At 37.0% G+C, this 24,360-nt stretch overlaps 1 protein-coding gene and 1 non-coding gene across 3 annotated transcripts in view; one reads left to right on the forward strand and one right to left on the reverse strand.

Moving 5' to 3' along the window:
• SPATS2 (spermatogenesis associated serine rich 2) overlaps positions 1–24,360 on the forward strand; it is a 149,502-nt gene that overhangs the window by 66,098 nt on the left and 59,044 nt on the right. For both annotated transcript variants that reach the window (XM_003988666.6, XM_019834880.3), the window contains one exon: positions 5,240–5,505. In XM_003988666.6, coding sequence (XP_003988715.1) covers positions 5,481–5,505 — 25 coding nt within the window. In that variant the 5' untranslated portion in view covers positions 5,240–5,480. The remainder of the gene's footprint in view (positions 1–5,239; positions 5,506–24,360) is intronic.
• On the reverse strand, positions 15,419–15,525 carry LOC111561549. The gene has a single exon (XR_002744196.2). It is a non-coding gene; the product is annotated as a U6 spliceosomal RNA (small nuclear RNA).

The raw sequence follows: 24,360 nt of genomic DNA on the forward strand, positions 1-24,360 counted from the left end.
TTCTTGCTTCTTTCAAGATTTCTGTTTTGGGCTTTCATCAGTTTTACTATATATCTAGGTATGGAACTCTGTGTTTATTGTAGTTGTAGTTCATTGAGCTTCTTGAGTCTGTAGATTAATTTTTAAAAATATATCAGTTTGCATTGTTTTTGGTCCTTATTTCTGTCCTTTCTCTCCAATTCTGGAACTCCTGAGTTGTGTATATTATACTCGATGTTGTTCCATAGGTCTCTGGGCTTTGATTTTCTTTATTCTTTTCTTTTCAGATTAGATACCAAGTTTTCTGATTTTTTCCCCCCTTATACTCCAGTGTTCATCTCTAGAGTTTCTATTTGTCTCTTTTTTATGATTCAATCTTTTTATTGATATTTCCTGTTTGCTTGGGACATTGTCTTCATATTTTTCTTTAGTTCTTTAAAGTAGTTGGAAGATTTTGTTTAGTTTGCATTTGGTCCTACTTAGGGACATTTTCAGTTCCATGGGAGGTTTTATTTCCCTCTTCAGTTTGGGTCATACTTTCCTGCATCTTTACATGTCTCATAAATTTTTGTTGAAACTAGACATTTTACATAATATATTGTAGCAACTTTGGATTCTGGTTTGTTTTTTCCTTTGAGAGTTTTTTTTTTTGTTTTATTGTCAGGACTAAATCTGTGGAATGTTTCTTCCCAGTGTGTGGCTGGTAATATCTGCTCGGGTTGTTTTTGTTTTGTTTTGTTTTTATTTTTTTTAAGAGTGTTTTCCTGGAATCACACCTATATCCGTATGGCTTAGTGGTCGCTTAACCATTTGTCAAAGATTGTGCTAAACACATGTGAGCTAGTAGGGCTACCACTCTGTGCCAGTAGATCTTTGTGTGTGTTGGGGAGCTCCTTTTAAAATCTGCTCAGACTTTTACTTTCCACTGAGCCCTCTCCTGTTTCTTCTTCCTGTGTGTACAGGGTCCTAGTAGGTCCTCTCTAGTCTCTCTAGTGTGGCTATGTGAGCACTTATCCTTTATAGTCTTGTTTCCAGATTTCCCTTTTAAATTCTGTCTAGTCTGCTGGCCCATTGCTTGTACCAACCAAGACAGCATCCTTCGGCCCTTTGCCACCAAGAATACACATTGTTACTGACAATGCTGATGGGCGTGGAGTTCTGTGCTTTGACTCAAATCGAGTCAGCCCTCTCTGTGAGTGAAGCTGCTAGTTTTTATGGCTTTCCCCACCTTGGTAGAACTACTTTCCCACTGATGTGGGGGTAATGGGAACAGCCTTAGGCAGTAATGCCATGGACTCTCGCTTTTCTTACCCCAAGTTCAGTAGGTTTTTATGAATAACCACGGAGAAGGTAGCATTTGAGAAAAGACCTGAAGGAGGTAAAGAACTATTTCATGTAGATAGGTATCTAGGGATGAACATTCCTGACACAGGGAGAACCTCAAGGGCCTGAAGGTGAGAACATATCTAGGATATAAAAGGGGCAACAAAGAGGCCAGTATGGCTAGATGGAGTAATGGAGGAGAGAATAGTAGGAAATTATGTCAGAGAGATAAAGAGAGGATTGGGACAGGGTACTAGAGCAGATAAGACCTTTTAGGCTACTCACTGTAAGGACTCTGATTTTTACTTTGAATGAAATGGGGAGCAGCTGGAGGGCTTTGAGCAGCAGATTTGAGACACAGTTTGTCTTAAATTTTAAAAGCAGCTAAAGTGAAATGGAAGCTGGAGAGTGGCATGATAGAAGACTCGGGATGCCAGTTAAGAGACTGTTACAGTCCTGATGATAGCAATGTAGGGGAGAAATGATTGTGGCTTAGATGAGGCTATAGCAGGAGAAGTAGTGAGAAATGGTTCAATTCTGGTGTATTTTATTTTTAAATTTATTTGAGAGAGAGAGAGAGCCTGATCAGGGGAGGGGCAGAGAGAAAGGAAGAGAGAGAGAATCCCAAGCAGGCTCCATGCTATCAGCACAGAGCCCAACGTGGGGCTTGAACTCACAAACCATGAGGTCATGACTTGAGCCGAAATCAAGAGTCGGATGTTTAACTGACTGAGCACACAGGTGCTCCAATTGTGATGTATTTTAAAGGTAGAAAAGATGGGATTTCTTCTGGTAGATTGGAGGTGGAGAGTGAACAGATTCAGATCCCTTATTTCAATGGAATTTTCTTGCATATTATCTGTAAATGCTTTTTTGTTTCCTTTATTGAGTTCTTTATTTTCTGAGTCCCTGTATTGATCCTAATTATCCTTAGATTGGGTCATTTTAGTGCTCTAATATTCTTTTTTTTTTTTTTAATTTTTAAATATTTATTTATTTTTGAGAGAGAGAGAGACAGAGACAGAGCATGAGTGGAGGAGGGTCAGAGAGAGAGGAAGACACAAAATCTGAAGCAGGCTCCAGGCTCTGAACTGTCAGCAGAGAGCCCGACACAGGGCTCAAACTCGTGAACCATGAGATCATGACCTGCCTGAGCTGAAGTCGGATGCTTAACCAACTGAGCCACCCAGGAGCCCCTCTAACATTGTTTTCTAGTTGCAATCTCTTTTTTCTTCTTAAGGCTTTGCTCCATTCCATTTTTTCTATTTTCATCTGTACTTTTGAAAGTTTTATTTAAGGAATCCCTGTAGGCAACATGGGGCTCAAACTCATGACCCTGAGATCAGGAGTCACATGTTCTTGTGACTAAACCAGCCAGGCGCCCCGATTTTCATCTGTACTATTCTGTTTCTTGCTGTTTCTGACTTCTTATTGGATCTATAATGGTGTTGTTTTGATTTTTAGTTTTTCTTTAGTTTTGCAATCTACTTTCTTTCATTCGTTTTTTTTTAAATTTTTTTTCAATGTTTATTTATTTTTGAGAGACAGAGCATGAGCAGGGGAGGGGCAGAGAGGCAGCGAGACACAGAATCCAAAGCAGGCTCCAGACTGACCCGTCAGCACAGAGCCTGACGTGGGGCTCAAACCCATGAACGGTGAAATCATGACCTGAGCCGAAGTCAGACACTTAACCGACTGAGCCATCCAGGCACCCCTCATTCTATTTTTATCATTTATTTTCTAGCTCTTATTTTATTGAATCCCATTTCTTGAAGTATTCAACTTAGTATTCAAGGGAGAATCCGCTTTTGGTTTTGGGGGGTTATATTGTTTCCCTGATTTGTTTCTTCCTCTGCTGCATGGTAATTTCCTCTCTCTTGTTATCTCTTTTGTTATAGATTTTATAGTTACTATGTTTTTTTTTTTTTATCTTCTTTATGTTTTATGTGGACAGCTGTGTTCACAATTTTCGTAATTACAGAGTACGGATGAAAATATCTTTGATATGTTTCCCACCTTATTTGGGACCTATCCCCACCAAACCCTGCTCATCAGCTACAGTTAGTTGTTGACTTTTGCTTTCATCCTCTTTTCTTTAGGCTGAGGACATGAGGGTAAAGAAGAGCTTGCCATTGAAGAGTTTAATCCTTTGCAGTAGATCTAAATTCTGTTCTTTCTTCTAAAATCTCATAAAATGTTTTCTCTCAGGCCCACTCTATCCAGTGGTAAATTCCACGTACTTTCACAGGCTTTGACTGATTCTCCCAATTTGACTCAATTCTCTGAAAGATAGTAAGCTCCTGAGGTTCACCCTATCTTTCCTCAAGTCCTATAGTGGTTTGTAGAGAATCTTACTCTTGGGATGTAAGTGACATGACATACTAGTTGTAGGTGTACAGTCTAATAACGCAGTACTTACATATATTGCAAATTGATCACCACAATTAGTCCAATTAATATCTGTCACTGTACGAAAATTTTCTTCTTGTGATAAGAACTTTCAAGATCCACTCTTCTAGCTACTTTCAAATATGGAATATGGTATGAACTAGTCATCTTGCTGTATGTTACTTCCCTGTGACTTCTTCATCTTTTAACTAGAAATTTGTACCTTTTGACCCCCTTCACACATTTTCCCACCCCCTCTGCCGCAGGTAACCACTAATCTGTTCTCTGTGTCCACAGAGGCTCTTACTTTTGGTGGATTTTTTTAAACTTTACCACAGCTGTCTACTTACTCCTTCCTTCTCCTCCTTCCACATTGGAGAGTATTTCACAGAGGGTTGCTCTCATTTCCTTCTTGGGTTGCATTATGTAAAATGTTTTTCCTATCATGTGTCTAGGCGTAAGAGTTCTTTGATCGGCATCATGCTTTCTTTACCCCGAAATCTTAGGCATGTATTTTTTAAAGTTAAGTAATACAGAAGAAAATAGCATTTTGTATCTTTACAACTTATAGAAGCTTCTTGCACTATGGAATAATCCAGATTTTGATGTTTCAGTTTTTATTAAAATTGCTTTGTTCTTTCCCCATTCACCCACCCCCTTCCCCAGTTTTCTTGCAGCTGTATTTGAGCTGGGATGCCTGAAGAGAAGTTAGATAGAGGAAATCCTAGAGGCAGAAAAAGATCCTTGATTTGGGCAGGAAGAGCAGGTGATAAGAAAGGTCTTAGGGAGTGACAAGAGATAATATTTTAGTTTGTGAAGCAGAGATGAGGATAAGACTTTTGAGATAGATACAAAAGATAAGAGTAAGACAACTTTTTTTCCTGAACTAAGGAGATGTTCTGATTCTAAGATTAAAGTTTCTTTTTCTTTAATTCCAGTGTAGTTAACATACAGTGTTGTATTAGTTTCAAGTGTACAATATAGTGATTCAACAATTCCATACATCATCCAGTGCTCATGACAAGCGCGCTCCTTAATCCCCATCCCCTATTTCACCTATCCATGCCCACCTCCCCTCTGGTAACCATCAGTTTGTTTTCTATAGTTAAGAGTCTGTTTTTTGGTTTGTCTCTTTCTCCAAGATTAAAGTTTCTCACAGACTAAAATATTGCTTTTTATGGCTACATTCTTTCTAGAGTACTCTTCTTTTTTTTTTTTTTTTTTTTTTAATGTTTATTTTTGAGAGAACGAGTAGAAAGTGAGCAGGGTTAAGGGTAAAGTGAGAGGGAGACAGAATCCCAAGCAGGCTCCACGATTTCAGCACAGAGCCTGATGTGGGGCTTGAACTCATGAACTGTGAGATCATGAACTGAGCTGAAACCAAGAGTCAGATGCTTTACCAACTGAGCCACCTAAGCGCTCCTAGAGTACTTTTAATAGCCAGTTTTCTTTAGAAAAAATACAAACTAAATTCTGTGGTATCGGTTAGAAATTTTGTACAGATGGCTGTTACTGTAACAGTGAATGTGTTTGTGTGTTTTCCCTCCAGAATCTCCCTGGAAAAAGAGACATGAATGTCTGCGATGATATTTCCTGACAAGTTGATAGAAGAGAAGGAAAGGAGATCAACAGCTAGTGAGCAGAATTTCAGATAACCAGGATTTAGTATTTATCATCTCCAACTACAGACTTCCACTGCCTACTTTTAAATCAGAGAGAACTACAGTCAGAACCCAGACAAGGCAAAAGGATATTTTTCATCTGTATTTTTTGAGGTCAAAGAAATCACAATGTCTAGGAAACAAAACCAGAAGGGTAAGATTACATGTGGGCATAAATTGTTAAAAGCATAGTTATGAAATAATGGTATATATATTTTTAAAAGGTTCTCTTAATGTGTTTTGAATGGTCATATTTTCCCTCACCCAATGCAGTACTACTGATAGGTATAACTTATCTCCTTGTCTTGACTGCCGTTAATTTTAGAAGAGTATACAACATTCACAACTTAATCTGTTGTCTCTTAAAGTATTTGTAGATATTAGAGTATAGTTTTGTGTGTTACTAGTTTGGGAATTAACTCATATAACAATTGCTTTTCTACTTTTATATTAAATTGGGATATATTTGCCAGAAAGCCAACTGCGTCTAGGAAATGCACTCTCTGGAGTATGAACACATGTTAGGGGGCATGGTGGGAGATAACTTACTGCAGGATATTCTATATCTGATGAGTTGATTCTTTCATTGGAGACAGGAAATGAAGCAAGAGTAAGTGCTTCCAGTTTTAGATTCCTTCTTTAGCTTTCCTTCCAGGTTTATTACTCTGGCTTCTTGTCTAAAGTAAAATATAAGATCCAGAGAATCAAGAAATACCAAGAATAGTTATGAGAAGGGGAAAGACAATAGAGACTCCATAAAATCACTTTTTCAACTTTTTTAGAAGAGCTGGAAAAATGCAAAGGAACAAATTTAACAATAGCACTAGAACTATTTATTATACATAACTGGAATATATTTGTTAAAAGAATGACCGTAGCTATCCTGGCTTTTTTCCGCCTCATTCAATTTAATTTTAAATTTATTTATTTATTAAAAAAAATTTTTTTTTTACTGTTTATTTTTTATTTTTGAGACAGAGACAGAGCATGAACAGGAGAGGGGCAGAGAGAGAGAGGGAGACACAGAATCTGAAACAGGCTCCAAGCTCCGAGCTGTCAGAACAGAGCCCGATGTGGGGCTCGAACCCACGAACTGTGAGATCATGACCTGAGCTGAAGTCGGACACTTAACCAACTGAACCATCCAGGCGCCCCAATTTTAAATTTAATGTTCTTTAATTCAAAACAAAGCTATAGATTCAAGTGTCATGTGTTGAATATGAAGGAAATGCTTTTATTTTTTAATTTTATTTATTTTAATGGGTTTATTTATTTTTGAGAGACAGAGCAGGGGAAGGGCAGAGAGAGAGGGAGACACAGAATCCGAAGTAGGTTCCAGCTCTGAGTTGTCAGCACAGAGCCTGACATGGGGCTTGAACCTACGAACTGTGAGATTGTGACTTAAGCCGAAGTCAGATGCTTAACCGACTGACTGAGCCACCCAGGCACCCCTATGAAGGAAATGCTTTTAAACTTAATTTTGACCTGGTAGTTCAAAAACCTAATTCTAAGAAAATAATGTACCAGAGCTGCTTGTGTTTGTGAAAGCTGTAGTTTCATTGTATAGTAAATCTATATAAAGGAAATCTGAGTTCTAAGGAATGGTTAGATTACTAAAGAAACTGAACTGTTTTACGCAGTGAGATTATCCACTGAAAAGTTTTTATAATCAAAGTTTGTTTCTTCTTAATCATCATGATTCAGTTTGCTTTCTTCCTAGTTATGCTGGAAACATGGAGTATCTGTTTTCCTCCGACAAATGAGAAATACAATAGTAAAAATAGGACTCTAGACTTTAAAATAAAACAATTTCTTCTAAAAAGTTTAGCATTTAATTTTTCCTTAAAAAGTTAACTTCAGCAGATTGCTTTGACCTTGTTAAAACTAGAGTCTTTGTTTAATTCATGTCTGTGTTTTTCCAGAACTGGAAGAAAGATTCATTGCTTTTTTGTAATTGCTATCTAATTACTATAAAATGAATTTAGATTTTTGACCATATCATAGGTATTAAGTGCTAACAAATTTTGATTGAACGTAGCCTGAATTAAAACTTAGTTGGAAACAAAAGAAAGCTTATTTGTTGTTAGGACTTTCTCTGAAGTAAATCTGTATGTATAATCTATTTGAATAAAAAAAGTACAAAATATTTATATAATTTTATTTCATGTATTCATTTATATATTTAAAATTTGATTGTTGTGGGCTTTGTTAGTCCAAATAATTATACTGACTCTATAAACTTAGCTTTTAAAACATCAAAAAGAGAGCTAATATGGTAGTTTTTGTTTTCTAGTGATACTCATTTACAAAGAGTCATTTTATTTATTATTTTTTAAAGTTTATTTATTCTTGGTGGGGGGAGGGACAGAGGGGGCGTAAGAGAGAGAATCCCAAGCAAGCTCTGACAGTGCAGAGCTTGACACAGGGCTCAAACTCATGAACCGTGAGATCATGACCTGAGCTGAAATCAAGAGTCAGACACTTAACCGACTGAGCCACCCAGGCGCTCCACAAAGTGTCATTTTATAATGAGTTATGGAAACATGGTCTATTGTGGAATGAAAACATTTTCCTTTTGTCAGTGATACATGTAAATTTCTTATTTAATGAAATATTTAGTGGAGTTAAACTTGGAATGGCTTAAATTAAATTAAGGTCAATTTCACTTACAACTATTGATTGTTCCTTTTAGCCATCCTGGCAGAAATCAGTTAGATCAGTGCTTCTCAGAGTATGGACTGATATCTCTCTGTGCATTGGAGAAATATTTAGAAATGGAGAGTGTCTAGAAACTTATGGTGATTTGACAGTCTGCAACATCCAAGCCCTTATCAAAACAGTTTTATTGAGGTATAATTTAAATACCATAAAAATCACCTTTTATAAATGTGCAATTTGATTATTTTTCAGTAAATTTATGCAGCTTTGCAGCTATCACTACAGTCCTGTTGTAAAATATTTTTCTAACCCCAGAAAGTTCTTTATTACCTGCTTACAATCAGTTCTTGCTCCCAACCCCAGTTCCAGGCAAACACTGATCTACTTTGTCTCTTGAGTTTTACTTTTTCTATAGATTTCATATAAACAAATTAATACAATATAGTTTTGTGTCTGCCTTCTTTTACCTAGTGTAGTGTTTTTGAGTTTCATCAGTTGTTGACTATATCAGTAGTTTGTTCCTTTTTACTACTAAGTAATATTAAAGTTATGAAAAGGAAAAACTTTTTTCTTTTACAGTCTCTACTCATAACACTTTTGTAACCAGATGATGGGTGTTTTTCCCACACTGACCAATTCTCTGATACTAGCAGATGTCCTACAATTCGATTAAGTTCTGGTACCACCTACCAGGAGTTAGTGTTTGACCCCACAGGTTAAGGCTTCAGTCCCACAAGATTCCCTTACTTCAGATGCCAATGGCAAGAAGGTCCCCACGTTACTGACACTTTGGTCCAACCTGGCTGCAAATGAGCAGTTTTCACGACTCCTCAGGTTCAGTAGCTCACAGAATCCAGGAAACACTTATATTCACTGGTTTATTAGATGGCAGAGGATATGATAAAAGATACAGATGAACAGCCAGATGAAAAGCCAAGTGAAGAGCTACGTAGGTGGGGTCTGGAAAGTTCCCAAACACAGGAGTTTTTCTGTCCCTGTGAAGTTGGGGTGTGCCCCTCTCCCGGCACATGGATGTGTTCCCCAACCCAGAAGCTCCTGAAATCACCATACTTTAGGGATTTTAATGGAGGCTTTATCACCTGTGCATGATTATTAACTCTAGCTCTAGCTCTGCTTCGCTCCTGGAGTAAAGTGTGTGAGGCTGAAAGTTCCAAGCTTCTAATCATGGTTTGATCTTTCTGGTGACCAGTCCCATACTGAAGCTATTCAGGAACCTACCAAAGTTGCTTCATTAAAGTAAAAGATGTCCCTGGGGCGCCTGGATGGCTCAGTCAGTTGAGCGTCCGACTCTTGGTTTTGGCTCAGGTTATGATCCCAGGGTCGTGGGATTGGGCCCTGCATTGGGCTCTGAGCCAGGTGTGGAGCCTGCTTGGGATTCTCTCTGTCTTTCATTCTCCCTCTGCCCCTCTGCCCTGCTCGCATGTGTGCTCTCCCCTTCTAAAAATAAAAAATTAAAAACAAAAACGTAAAAAACCCAGAACAATTCTCTTTAAAAAATATATAATAAAAACAGAATAAAAGACACTTCTATCACCCAGGAAATTCCAAGGGAATTAGGATTCTGTGTCAGGAGTTGAAGTCAAAGACCAAATATTAGAACAAAAGATGGTCCTAGCACCTTTATTGCCTAGGAAATTACAGAGGTTTTAGGAGCTCTAGCCACGAGCTGGGGATGAAGATAAAAATATTTATTTCCGATTATATTACAATATCACAGATTATATCACATTTTGTTTATCCGTTCAGCCGTTGATTATTGATTTGGATTATTTCTGGTTTTAGCTATTATAAATAATTATAAATTTGAACATTTTGCTCACAAGTCTTTATATAGGCATATGTTTACATTTCTCATGGAGACGTACCTAAGAGTAAAAATGTGTAATTTTCAAAGAAAAGTGCCCAAGCTGTTTTCCGAAATGGCTCATACCATTTACAGTCCCACCAAAAAATATATATGGATTTCAGATGTACCATATCCTTGCCAACACTTGGTATGGTCAGTCTTTTTTATTATAGCTATTTTACTGGGTGTGGAATGGTATCTCGTTATGGTTTTGATTTGGGTTTCCTTAGTGATTAATGATGTTGACTATCATTTCATGTGATTATTAGCTATTGTGTTATCTTTCTGGTGAAATGTCTGTCCAAATTCATTACTCACTTTTTCATTGAGTTGTTGGTCATACTATTTTTTTTTTTATGAGATTTATTGACAAATTGGTTTCCATACAACACCCAGTGCTCATCCCAAAAGGTGCCCTCCTCAAAACCCATCACCCACCCTCTCCTCCCTCCCACCCCCCATCAACCCTCAGTTTGTTCTCAGTTTTTAACAGTCTCTTATGCTTTGGCTCTCTCCCACTCTAACCTGTTTTTTTTTTTTTTTCCTTCCCCTCCCCCATGGGTTCCTGTTAAGTTTCTCAGGATCCACATAAGAGTGAAACTATATGGTATCTGTCTTTCTCTGTATGGCTTATTTCACTTAGCATCACACTCTCCACTTCCATCCACGTTGCTACAAAAGGCCATATTTCATTTTTTCTCATTGCCACGTAGTACTCCATTGTGTATATAAACCACAATTTCTTTATCCATTCATCAGTTGATGGACATTTAGGCTCTTTCCATAATTTGGCTATTGTTGAGAGTGCTGCTATGAACATTGGGGTACAAGTGGCCCTATGCATCAGTACTCCTGTATCCCTTGGATAAATTCCTAGCAGTGCTATTGCTGGGTCATAGGGTAGGTCTATTTTTAATTTTCTGAGGAACCTCCACACTGCTTTCCAGAGCGGCTGCACCAATTTGCATTCCCACCAACAGTGCAAGAGGGTTCCCGTTTCTCCACATCCTCTCCAGCATCTATAGTCTCCTGATTTGTTCATTTTGGCCACTCTGACTGGCGTGAGGTGATACCTGAGTGTGGTTTTGATTTGTATTTCCCTGATAAGGAGCGACGCTGAACATCTTTTCATGTGCCTGTTGGCCATCCGGATGTCTTCTTTAGAGAAGTGTGTATTCATGTTTTCTGCCCATTTCTTCACTGGGTTATTTGTTTTTCGGGTGTGGAGTTTGGTGAGCTCTTTATAGATTTTGGATACTAGCCCTTTGTCCGATATGTCATTTGCGAATATCTTTTCCCATTCCGTTGGTTGCCTTTTAGTTTTGTTGGTTGTTTCCTTTGCTGTGCAGAAGCTTTTTATCTGCATAAGGTCCCAGTAATTCACTTTTGCTTTTAATTCCCTTGCCTTTGGGGATGTGTCGAGTAAGAGATTGCTACGGCTGAGGTCAGAGAGGTCTTTTCCTGCTTTCTCCTCTAAGGTTTTGATGGTTTCCTGTCTCACATTCAGGTCCTTTATCCATTTTGAGTTTATTTTTGTGGATGGTGTGAGAAAGTGGTCTAGTTTCAACCTTCTGCATGTTGCTGTCCAGTTCTCCCAGCACCATTTGTTAAAGAGACTGTCTTTTTTCCATTGGATGTTCTTTCCTGCTTTGTCAAAGATGAGTTGGCCATACGTTTGTGGGTCTAGTTCTGGGGTTTCTATTCTATTCCATTGGTCTATGTGTATGTTTTTGTGCCATGTTGGTCATACTATTATTGTGTTGTAAGAGTTATATATTATGGATACAAGTTCTTTATCAGGTACATGATTTTTGAATATATTCTCCCAGCCTGTGGTCTTGTCTTTCTGTTTTCTTAATAATCTCTTTTAAAGAGTAAAAATTTTTTTTTAATGTTTATTTCTGAGAGAGAGAGAGAGAGAGAGAGAGAGAGAGAGAGAAAGAGAGAATGTGGGAGAGGGGCAGAGAGAGAGGGAGACAGAGGGTCCGAAGTGGGCTCCGTGCTGACAGCAGAGTCTGATGTGGGGCTTGAACTCATGAACTGTGAGATCATGACCTGAGCCAAAGTTGGTCGCTTAACCAATGGAGTCCACCCAGGTGCCCCTCTTTTAGCCTTTTTTTTTTTTTTTAATGTTTATTTACTTTTTTTTTTTTTTTTTTTTGAGAGAGAGAGAGAGAGAGAGAGCTAGCCAGCGTGAGTGGGGGAGGGGCAGAGAGAGGGAGACACAATGCAAAGCAGGCTCCGGGCTCTGAGGTGTCAGCGCAGAGTCCAATGCAAGGCTCGAACTCACAAACTGTGAGATCATGATCTGACCTGAAGCTGGACGCTCAACCAACTGAGCCACTCACACACCCCTTAGCTTTTTTTTTTTTTTTTTAAGTGGATAGTTAAGGTAACGTATTAACTCTGGATTCTTTATATTCTTGAGGGTATTTTAAAAATAATTAGCTTGGACATAAATTGAGGCATCTACCTCTCTGCCTGTCCCATGTGTACAGTCACAAATGTATCTGCATTTTTTTTAATTCTAATTTTTATTTTTTATATTTAAATAAATATATATAAATTATATATATATTTTATATATTAAAATATATTTATATATTTTATATATTTTAAAAATATATTTATATATTTAAATATATAAAATATATAAATATTTTATATATTTATATAGGGGTTGTCCCTGCATCTGCAGTGTTTATTGGTCAGCCAGTGATTTGGAATGAGGTTTTGCTAAACATCTCAAATGCATACGCTCTGATCCTCTGCTGACTGAACCATATAGGTTGAGGAGGATGTTCAAAGTTCAGGCAGTTCTTAAGTTTGTTTTCGCTTTTACTTTCCACTGGCCTCCTGGGTTTCCCTGTGCATGTGCGTAGTTTCTCATTTAGCTAGGAATGTGTAAAGAGCTAATCTAGCTTTTCTGTGTTTTTTTCCAGGATTTCCCTGTTAACTATCCTACTTATTTACCACTCACTCAACCAAGACTCCAGCTTCAGGCTAACAAAGCAATGAGTTATTTTTATTCATTTCCAGCTGAGTTCTCTACTTGAGCTTGACAGAGCTGTGGAGTTTTGCCTTCCTCTCTAGTTAGCCTTCTTTGGCAATAAAACTGCAGATTTTTATGGCCAGCCCTGCCCTGGTAAAGCCGTTGTTCTCCACAAAGCTGGAGATAGGTGAATGGGATCAGTCCTAGGCAAGAAGCATACAGACTTCATTGTTCTTACTTAAGGCTCTAGCAATTTCTCAATTTATCGTGTGCCTTTGGTTGAATTCTAGGGCCCTGAAATGGTTGTTGTTGACAGTCCTGTTCAGTTTAATACTTGTGTTTTCAGGAGAGGACTTGCCAGTCTCTTCACACCACTCTCAAGCGCAGTTTTATTGTTTTATAAAAGCATTGGTCCTCAAAGATTAGAGATTAACAAAATAAAAACAACAACTAGTTCTTTATCCCTGATGGTTTGAATAGCTCTGAATTAAATAGTGGCAACAGTGGGCAGGTCTTTAGACCCTAAGTGGCCTACTAGTTCATGTGGCCTACTAGTTAATTAGGTAAAAAATGCTTCTGCCAAAAATCTCTTGTGGGCCTTACCCTTGGATTACTTGAACTGTTTGTTGGGCAACCAAATGTTGAAAAGCATGAGCTAAATAAAAGAACTTTTGGGTAGAACCCATAGCAAATATTTGAGAACCTGTTAGGTTCATAATATGAAGGTATAGTGAGATAAATAAGCATAGTTTTTACCTTTACATCTGACTGATGTCTGAATCCAGCACTAGATAAAAGAAAGCCAACTCTGGGGTAATCCAAGGTTGGGAGTAGTTTTAGTTCTGAATCCCACAGATTACTTATGATCCTAATTTTCTCTCTAAATAGCTTTCAGAGACTAAAGAAGGATAAGACAGAATGATTATAATAACTTGAGTGTATCTCAGAATCATTCTGGAAATTAAAAAAAATTTTTTTTGAATCACTATCTCTGGGGATGGTACATTAGACTCTTTTCAACAATCACATTTGCTAATATTTTTCTAGACCTAAAAATCATGTTTGCCTGTCCATGTGTGACTGTATTTATCAAGTTACAGTGATAAGAGCAGATTCACAAATATTGTACTTTTTTTGTTGTTGACTTGATTTCACACTTAAGTTTGCTTCTCTCTCTTCCTCTTTTCCCACTTGTAAAACTATTCAGCTACAAAACACCTTCACATTTGATAGTTAAACCTCTGAAACATTAAAATAGCTGACTTGAATTTCATAGTTGATCATGCATGAACAATTAATTTCTCTATCCCAGTACTATAATATTGCTTAATTGCTTCACTACTTACAAAAAGTTTTTTTAAGGTTTGTTTATTTTTGAGAGAGAGAGAGAGAGAGAGAGAGAGCACGTACACACACGTGAACAGGGGAGGGGCAGAGAGAGAGAGACAGAGGCACAGACTCCGAAGCAGGCTCCAGGCTCTAAGTGGTCAGGACAGAGCCTGATGCAGGGCTTGAACCCACAAATCATGAGATCATGACCTGGGCCGAAGTCAAACACTTAACCAACTGAGCCACCTAGGTGCCCCGCTTTACTACTTTTTGTTTTATACAGAACTGCCTAAATGTCTCTCTTTCCTCTTCCCTCCCCAACTGTTTTTCATTTCACAAAACTGAAACCCTGTATCCATTAAACAATAACTCCCTACTCTCCTTATCCTAGTCCCTGGAAACCACCGTCCTACTTTCTGCTTTCTGTCTCTGTGAATTTGACTACTCTTGATAACTCATACAAATGGAATCACATAGTATTTGTCCTTTTATGACTGGCTTATTTCACTAAGGATAATGTCAGAGTTAATCCATATTGTAACGTGTCAGAATTTCCTTCCTTTTTAAAGCTGAATAATATTCCATTGTATGTATGTATTATATTTTGTTTGCTTATCTGTAGATGGGCACTTGGGTTGTTTCCACTTTCTGACTATTGTAAATAATGCTGCTGTGAACTTGGGTGTACAGATATCTTTTGAAATCCCTGATCTCACTTCTTTTGGGTATATAGCCAGAAGGGAATTGCTGGATTTACAGTAATTCTGTGATTTGGGGAGGAACTGCCATTTTGTTTTCTGTAGCAGATGTACCATTTTACATTCCCATCAGCGGTGCACAAGGGTTCTGGTTTACCTACATCTTCTCCAACACATGTTGTGTTCTGTTTGCTTTTTAAATAGCTTCCCTAATGGACGTGAGGACTTCCTTTTCAAGAGAAGATCTACAGGGGCACCTGCGTGGCTCAGTCATTTAAGCGACTGACTCTTGGTTTTAGCTCAGGTCATGATCTCACAGTTTTTGGGCTCAAGCCCCACATGGGGCTCTGTGCTGTCACAGTGTGGAGCCTGCTTGGGATTCTCTCCCTCTCTCTCTGCCCTGCTGTGTGCGCTTTCTCTCTCAAAATAAATAAACTCAAAAAAGAGAAAAAAAGAGAAGAGGTAAAAACTGCTTTTATTTTTATCTTTAAATTTTTATTATTTATTTTTAACATTTTTTTTTTTTTTTATGGACCACTTCATTGATTTGCATGTCTTACTTGTGTGGAGGCCACACTAATCTTCTCTGTAACATTCCAGTCTTGGTATATGTGCTGTTAATGTGAGTACTACAAACTATAAAGTCATAGAATTTTTATTTTTATTTTTTTTTTAATTAAAACCATATTTCTGAGAGAGAGAGAGAGACAGGATTCTAAGTGGGCTCTGCACTGACAGCAGCTAATCCGATGAGGGGGTTGAACTCACGAACCATGAGATCAGGACCTGAGCCGAAGTCCGACGCTCAACCAACTGAGCCACCCAGGTGCCCCTGAAGTCATAACTATTGGAACTGACTTCTTTATTCTTTCTGCCTCCCACTTCATCTGCTATACCTATAAACATTCACTGTATGCCTGTCTTCTGTTAGACTCTGAGCCTGTTGGGATAATAACTGGGTTTTATTCTTGTTTGTCTTTCTGACACCTGGCTCAGTACCTTGGTACACTGTAGACTATCTAGAAACAAATTTTGTTAAAATTTTAAAAATATTTCAGATTTTTTTCTTTTTTAAATAAATTATTTCTTAAAATTTTTAATTACAAATTTTTTATTGAATTATAGTTGACACTCATTATTATGTTAGTTTTAGGTGTATAACATGGTGATTTGAAATTATACAGCTCTGTGCTCACCACAGGTGTAGCTACCATCTGTCACTCTGCAACACTGTTAACAATACTATTGTCTATATTCTCTGTGCTATACCTTTCATTCCCATGATGTATATATTTCATATCTGGAAGTAATTTATAATGTTAATTAGCTACAGAGCTAGGAACCTATGGTAGGCTGAATAATTCTTCTTCCCCCGTTCCCAAGATACCCATATCCTAAATGCTGTGGGTGTTACCTGTATGGATGGCCAAGACTTGGCAGATGTGATTAAAGATCTTCAGATGGAGAGCTTATCCTGGATCATCCAAGCAAGGCCTAAATGCAATCACAAGTATCCTTATAAGAGGGAGACAGAAGGAGATTTCAGATAGAAGAGAAGGCATTATAACTATGAGGGTAGAGATTGGAGTGATATGGCCATAAGCCAAGGAATGCCTATATACCCACCAGCAGTTGGAAAAGGCAAGGAACAGATTCTTCTCTAGAGCCTTCAGAGGAGTGTGGCCTTGCCGTTACTTTGATTTCAGTCCAGTGAAACTGATTTTGGACTTGTGGGCTTCAGAACTATGAAAGAGTAAATTTCCATTGTTTGAGCCACCAAGTTTGTGGTAATTTGTTATAGCAGCCATGGGAAACTAATACAGAACCGAAGCACGTCTTTGGGTCTTTTAGTTCATTGGGTTCAACCACAGTTCTTTTTTTTTTTTTTTAAATTTATTATTATTTTTTAAACTTTTTTTCTTTAATGTTTATTTTTGAGAGAGAGAGAGAGAGAGAGAGAGAGTACAAGCAGGGGAGGAGTAGAGAGAGAGAGAGGGAGAGACAGAATCTGAAGCAGGCTCCAGGCTTTCAGCACTGAGTCTGACGCAAGGCTTGAGCTCACGAACTGTGAGATCATGACCTGAGCCAAAGGTGAATGCCTAACTGACTGAGCCACCCAGGCGCCCCAACACAGTTCTTTTTGTTGAAAGTCATTTACTCACTCTTAATATACTTTTCTAATGTCATCTCTTTTTAGAAATTCAATAAAGAGGACATTTTATTTTAGGCTCTAGCTGACTGTTCTACAAAAGGTATCTGGAAATAATTGGCCATGTATTTCTTTTTCCCTTCCTTTTAGGAGTAAAATGTCTAATATATCTAAAATATCTAATAAGGTGGGAAAGAAGTAAATGTGGTTTGTCTTTCTACCCTCGGCAATTAAAAAAATAGGTTATTCTTAGAATCAATTTAAGTTTTTTCTTACACTTCTCATTTATATGCTTCCTACAAAAAAAAAAATCTTCCCAAGTTTTTCTAATGTATCATTTTTAAAATTAGTCCAAGAGAGTTGGTTTGGTGCATGCAAGAATCCATTAGACTAAAGACAGGGAAGATAAACATTTTGAAGGGAGACTAACAGGCAATTACCTGGGTGATGCAAAGAGGATAGAGCAGTTGAGAAGCCAATGGTGACAAACTCCTGGAGCCAAGAGGACAGTGATTGATGTTAAGGGCCTTCTGGATTGTAAGCGGGGACTTGTGACCCCCCACCCTTTGCTCTGGCATAGGACCCCAAGAGACTGAGTCCTAGTAGTAAAAATGAGTGGAAATAGACTCACCTTTGTAGGAATTGCAACTTAGTTTCAAATTATTTCAGTACCTGAAATTGGTTTGAGGTAACTGGGTGCCTTGGTACAAAGCAAATAGATCCTCTCTGGAAATCCTCACAGATTATTTTCACTATCAGGTTTTTAAATAGATTATTTAGTACACACACACACAAAATAGTTAGAACATAAGAGGATGAAACAATAAATACGGAATAAGAAACATTAGACAATAGAACAAATTCACAGGAGACCCAAATATTGTAGTTACCAGATTTAAAATAACTATTCTTGGGGAGCCTGGGTGGCCCAGTTGGTTGAGCATCTGACCTTGATTTTGGCTCAAGTGATGATCCCAGGGTGGTGAGATAGAGCCCTGTGTTGGGCTACACACTAGTGTGGAGCCTGCTTAAGATATTCTCTCTCCCTCTCCCTCTCCCTCTCCCTCCGTCCTTCCCTCTCCCCCACTTGTGCTCACTCTCTCTTTCTAAAATAAACAAAATAACTGTTCTTAAAAAAAAATTCTTAAAATGTTCAAGGAAATAAAGACAACTTGGAGAAGTTCAGCAGCCAACTGGAAAACTATTTTGTAATGCATATTTTAGAGCTGGGAAATGTAGTAATTGAAACTAAGAACTCAATGTATGGTTTTAAAAACAGATTGATAGTATCTGAGAAGAGTCAGTGAATTAATTGCAGGATAAGTTAGAAGAAACTAAATGATATGGAAATTCAAAAGATTAGGAAATACAGAAGAGGAAGTAAAAAACATAGAGGCTACAGGGATAGGTATGCAATACGTGTAATGGGAACCCCAGAAGAAAGAGAATAATGTAGAGTATTTGAGGAGATATTGTTGATAACGTTCCAAAATTCATGAAAACCATCAAGCCACAGATTCAAGAAGTGCTAGAAATCACTAGCAGAATAAATATAATAAAGAAATCCACCTAGGAACATCATAATAAAATTTTGAGGGAGCAAAGACAGAGAATCTTAAAAGCAGCTAGAGAAAAACTATGCAATTTTGAAAGGATCACAGTCAGACCTAGAGCTAACTTCTCAACAGAAAGAAGTCAGGCGAGTGGGATGATATCTTTAAAGATCTGAATAAAAATAACTGCCAGTCTGCAACTCTGCACACCTCATATACAGTGAAAATATCCTTCTAGAATAAAGTGGAAATAAACAGTTTTAAAAAGCAACAAAACAAACAAACAAAACCAAAAGTCCTCACCCCACTGAAAAAAAATTTAAAGGTACTCTGAGATAGAAGACCAATTGGAAAGTTGGAGATGAAGAAGGCATGAATAGCAATGCAGACCACAAATACATGGTCAAGTCTGAAGATTGATGTATAGAAGACTAAGAATGTTTTATTAGGATTTAAAAATACATAGAGAATTAGCATGCATAGTAGCCATGGCCTATAAATTGGGAGGTGCATAAGCTCCCTTGCTTTTTTAAAGAAGAGGGTAAAACTGCCAATTAGTGTTAGAATTTTGCAAGTCAAAAATTGATGTTATAATCTCCAGGGAAGCTATTAAATTAAAATAGTCACTACATACTGCAATATGGATGAACCTTAAAAACATGGAGTGTCTGGGTGGCTTAGTCAGTTAAGCAGCCAATTCCTGATTTTGACTCAGGTCATGATCTCATGGTTGGGAGATCGAGCCCTGAATCTGCCTCAGTGTTGAGAGCCTGCTTGGGATTCTCTTTCTCCCTCTCTGTCTCTCCCCCATTCACTCTCTCTCTCTCTTTCAAAATAAACTTTAAAATAAAAGGACATTATGCTAAGTGAAATAAGCTAGTCATAAAAATGTAAATATTACATGATTCCACTTATAGAAGGTATCGTCAATAGTCAAAGTCACAGAAACAGTAGAATGGTAGTTATTAGGAGTTGGGCTTATGGGGAATTAAGGGACATGGGGAGTTGTTATTTAATAGATACAGAGTTTTAGTTTTGTAAGGTGAAAAAGTTCTAGAGATTAGTTGTACAATAATGTGAATATACTTAACACTACTGAACTGTATATACTAAGAAATGGTTAAGAAGAAATGGTTAAGAAAGAACATGTAAGTTTTATGCTATGCCTTTTTTTTTTACCAGAATAAAAAAAAAAGAATTAGAGACTAACAAAAGAAAACTGTTCTGAATGTTTATGTATTAATATTCAGCCAATGTAGACTTTAAAGCAAAAAAGCATGATTAGAGATAAAGGAGGGACACTTCATAATGGTAAAGCATTTGATTTAACAGAAAAAATAATTCTAATAGGTTTTAAAAAAATTGACGGAATTAAAAGGAGAAATACACAATTATAGTAGGATATTTTAACACAGATTTCTTAGTAAATGATAAAACAATCAGGTGAGGGATTAATAAGGATATAAAATATTTGATATAACTAGCACATGTGACATAATTATCATAATTAGAACAAATTGTATCCAACAGCTTAGTATATATATGTTTATTATTTTATAAGTGCATTTAGAACATTTTCAAAAATACTACTGGCCATAAAGCAAATTGCCACAATTTTTAGAGAAAATCATACAGCTTGTTTTTTTTTTTACTACAGTGCATTTAAGCTAGTCATCCAAAAGTTAGTTAGAAAATCTTCAAATATTTGAGTATTAAGAAATACACTCCTAAATAACAGTTGGATCAAAACAGAAATCAAAATGAAATTAGAAAATGCTTCAAACAGAGCAATAATAGAAATTTGTATACAAAAACCTGTAACATGCAGCTAAAATCATGCTTAGAGGGAATTTTAATTTTTTTTTAGCTTTAAATGTATATATTAGAAAGGAAGATAGGCTACAAATCAGTGAGCTAAGTTCTAAGGAAGTTAGGAAAAGAACAGAAAATTAAATCCCCTCCAAAATGTAGAAGAAACTAAATAAAATGATCCATGAGTAATGGGATTCCAGTATTTATGATATTTGTCCCTTTTTCCTGCTTTGTTGTAATTATTAGACCTCCAGTTGTCTAGAAGTAATGAAGCAGAAGAGTTAACTATGTGAGGTGATGAATGTGTTAATTGTTTTGATCTTGGTCACTATTCCAACAGTACACATGTATATCAGCTCATCACATTGTATACTTTATATATAATCATATTTGTCAATTATTTCTCTGTGAGGTTGGAAGGAAAAAAAGTAACAAAGCAAGCATTTTTGTTTTGTTTTCTGGTCTCAAAGGGAAAGGTCTTAGTATTCACCATTATGTTGATGATTGCTCTATGTTTTTTGTAGATACCCTATGTAGAAAGCCCACAAGAGCTTAAACTACTAGAATTAGTGATTTGAACAGTGTTGCTGGGTATAAAATCATCCCACAAAAATCGATCACACCTGTTTATACCAGCAATAAATCATTAGAAAGTGAAATTTAAAAACAGATGCGATTACACTTGTACCAAAAGTATAACATGGAAATAAATTTAATAAAGGATGTATAAGAACACTATTAAAAAATGATAAAGCATTGGGGCACCTGGGTGGTTCAGTCAGTTAAGTGTCCGACTTTGGCTCAGGTCATGATCTCATGGTTTGTGGGTTTGAGCTCTGTGCCAGGTTCTGTGCTGACAGCTCAGAGCCTGGAGCCTGCTTTGGATTCTGTGTTTCCCTCTCCCTCTGTCCCTCCCCTGCTTGCATTCTGTTTCTCTGTCTCTCTAAAATAAACATTTTTAAAAAATGATAAAGCATCATTGGAAGAAATGAAAGAACACTTAAATAGAAGGGTATACCATATTTATGGATTGGAAGCCTCAATATTTTGAAGATAACTGTCCTTCAAAATGGATTCATAGATTTAATGCAATCCTTATAAAGGCCCCAACATTATTTTTATTGAGTTTACTTTTTTTCTTAATCTCTATATCCAGTGTGGAGCTTGAACTCACAACCCCAAGATCAAGAGTTGCATGCTCTTCCAACTGAACCAGCCAGATGCCCCTCCCCCAACATTATTTTTTATGCAGCTTGACAAAGTGATTCTGAAATTTATATGATAATACAAAGGGCCAAGAATAGCTGAAGAATTCTTAACAGCAAGGTCAGAGAACTCACTGAATCCAATTAAGACTTACTGTAAAGCTACAGTAATTAAGACAGTATGGTTTTCAGAGTACAGATCTTTTACCTCTTTAGTTAGGTTTATTCCTAGATATCTTATTTTTTTTTTTTTTGTGCAGTTGTAAATGGGATTAATTCCTCGATTTCTTTTTTCTGCTCCTTCATTATTGGTGTTTAGAAATGCAACAGATATCTGCATGTTGATTTTATATCCTGCAACTTTGCTGGGTTCATGTATTAGTTGTAATGATTTTTTGGTGGAGTCTTTTGGGTTTTCTACATAGAGTATCATGTCATCTGCAAATAGTGAAAGTTTGATTTCTTCCTTGCCAATTTGCCCTTTATTTCTTTTTGTTGTCTGATTGTTGAGGCTAAGACTTCAGTACTGTTAAATAGTAATGGTGAGAGTGGGCATCCTTATCTTGTTCCTCACTGTAGGGAAAGGCCCTTAGTTTGTCTCCATTGAGGATGATATTAGCTGTGGGCCTTTCTTATATGGCCTTTATGATGTTGAGTTATGTCCCATATATCCCTACTTTGTTGAGAGTTTTTATCAAGAATGGATGCTGTATTTTGCCACATGTTTTTACTGCATCTTTTGACAGGATCATACGATTCTTACCCATTTTTTAAATTTATGTGGTGTATCATGTTGATTGATTTGTGGATATTGAACCAGCCCTGCAGCCCAGGAGTAAATCCCACTTGATCATGGTGAATAATTCTTTTAATGTACTGTTGAATTTGATTTGTTAGTATCTTGTTGAGAATTTTTACATACAGGTTTATCAGGGAATATTGGCCTGTAATTCTCCTTTTTAGTGGGGTCTTTGTCTGGTTTTGGAATCAAGGTAACACTGGCCTCATGGAATGCATTTGGAAGTTTTCCTTACATTTCTAGTTTTTTGGAACAGTTTGAGAAGAATAGGTATTAACTCTTCTTTAAATGTCTGGTAGAATTCCCTTGGGAAGCCATCCGGCTCAGGATTCTTGTTTGTTGGGAGATTTTTAATTACTGATTCAATTTCTTTGCTGGTCTTAGGTCTGTTCAACTTTTCTCTTTCTTCTTGTTTCAGTTTTGGTAGTGTGTGAGTTTCTAGGAATTTGTCTGTTTTTTAAAATGTTTGTTTATTTTTGAGAGAGAGAGAGAGAGAGAGACTGTGTGCAAGTAGGATGGGTCAGAGAGAGAGGGAGACACAGAATCCTAAGCAGGCTACAGGCTTTGAGCTGTCAGTATAGAGCCCAGCACAGGCTTGAACCTTAAGAACTGTGAGATCATGACCTCAGCTGAAGTCGGAAGGTTCCCCCGAGCACTGGGTATTGTATGTAAGTGATGAATCACTGAATTCTACTCCTGAAACCAATATTGCACTGTATGTTAACTAACTAAAATTTGAAATTAAAAAAAAAAAAAAAAAAGACAATATGGTATTACCAGTAAGATGGAAATACGGACAAATGAAACAGAGAGCCCAGAAACAGAGCTATTCATATTATGGAGATTTTATTTGAAAAGTAGTACTGTAGGCCTTGAGGAAAAGATGATCTTGTTTCAATTAGATCTGAGACATTTGGAAATCCATATGGAAAAAATACAACTCTGTTCCTTACTTACTTCATGCCTGTAAATCAATTCCAGGGTTTAGATTATAGATCTAAATGTGAAAGGTAAAACAATAAAGCTTATAAATGTAATTTAGAAGAGTATCTTCATGGGCTCAGAAAAGGAAGGACTCTTTCCTTTTTAAACTTTTTTCCTCAATAGTGTTTTTTAAATGTTTTAATAGATTATGTGTTTTAGAGAAGGTTTAGGTTTACAGCAAAGTTAGCAGAAGGTACAGATTTCCCCTATACCTCCTACCCCCACACATACCCTCCCCCATTATCCATATCCTCCACCACAGTGACACATATGTTACAATTGGTAAACTTACATAGACACATCATTATCACCTAAAGTCTGTAGTTTACATTAGGATTCTCTCTTGGTGTAGTATATTCTTTGGATTTGGACAAATGAATAATGACCTGTATCCACTATTACAGGGTCATATAGAGTAGTTTCACTGCTCTAAAAATCCTGTGTGCTCTGCTTTTTAATCTTTCATTCCACTTAACCCCTGACAACTACTGATCCTTTTACTGTCACTCTAGTTTTGCCTTTTCCAGAATGTCATATAGCTGTAATCATACAGGATGTAGCCTTTTCACATTGACTTATTTCACTTAGTAATATGCATTTAAGGTTGTTTCATGTCTTTTCATGACTTGTTAGCTAATTTCTTTTTAGCACTGAATAATATTCTTTTGTCTGAATCTATCATAGTTTATCCATTCACCATCATAGTTTATCCAAGGACCTCTTGGAATTTTGGGCAATTTTGAATAGAGTTGCTATAAACATCCATATACAGGTTTTTATGTGGGCATGTTTTCAGCTCCTTTGAGTAAATACCAAAAAGATTGATTGCTGGATTGCATGGTAAGTTTTTAAAGAAACTGCCAAACTGTTTTCCAAAGTGCCTGTACCATTTTGCATTTTTACCAGCAATGAATGGGAGTTCCTGTTGTTCCACATCCTTGCCAGCATTTGGTGTTGTTGGTG

The sequence above is a fragment of the Felis catus genome, chromosome B4, assembly GCF_018350175.1.
Source record: "Felis catus isolate Fca126 chromosome B4, F.catus_Fca126_mat1.0, whole genome shotgun sequence".
Taxonomy (NCBI): domain Eukaryota; kingdom Metazoa; phylum Chordata; class Mammalia; order Carnivora; family Felidae; genus Felis; species Felis catus.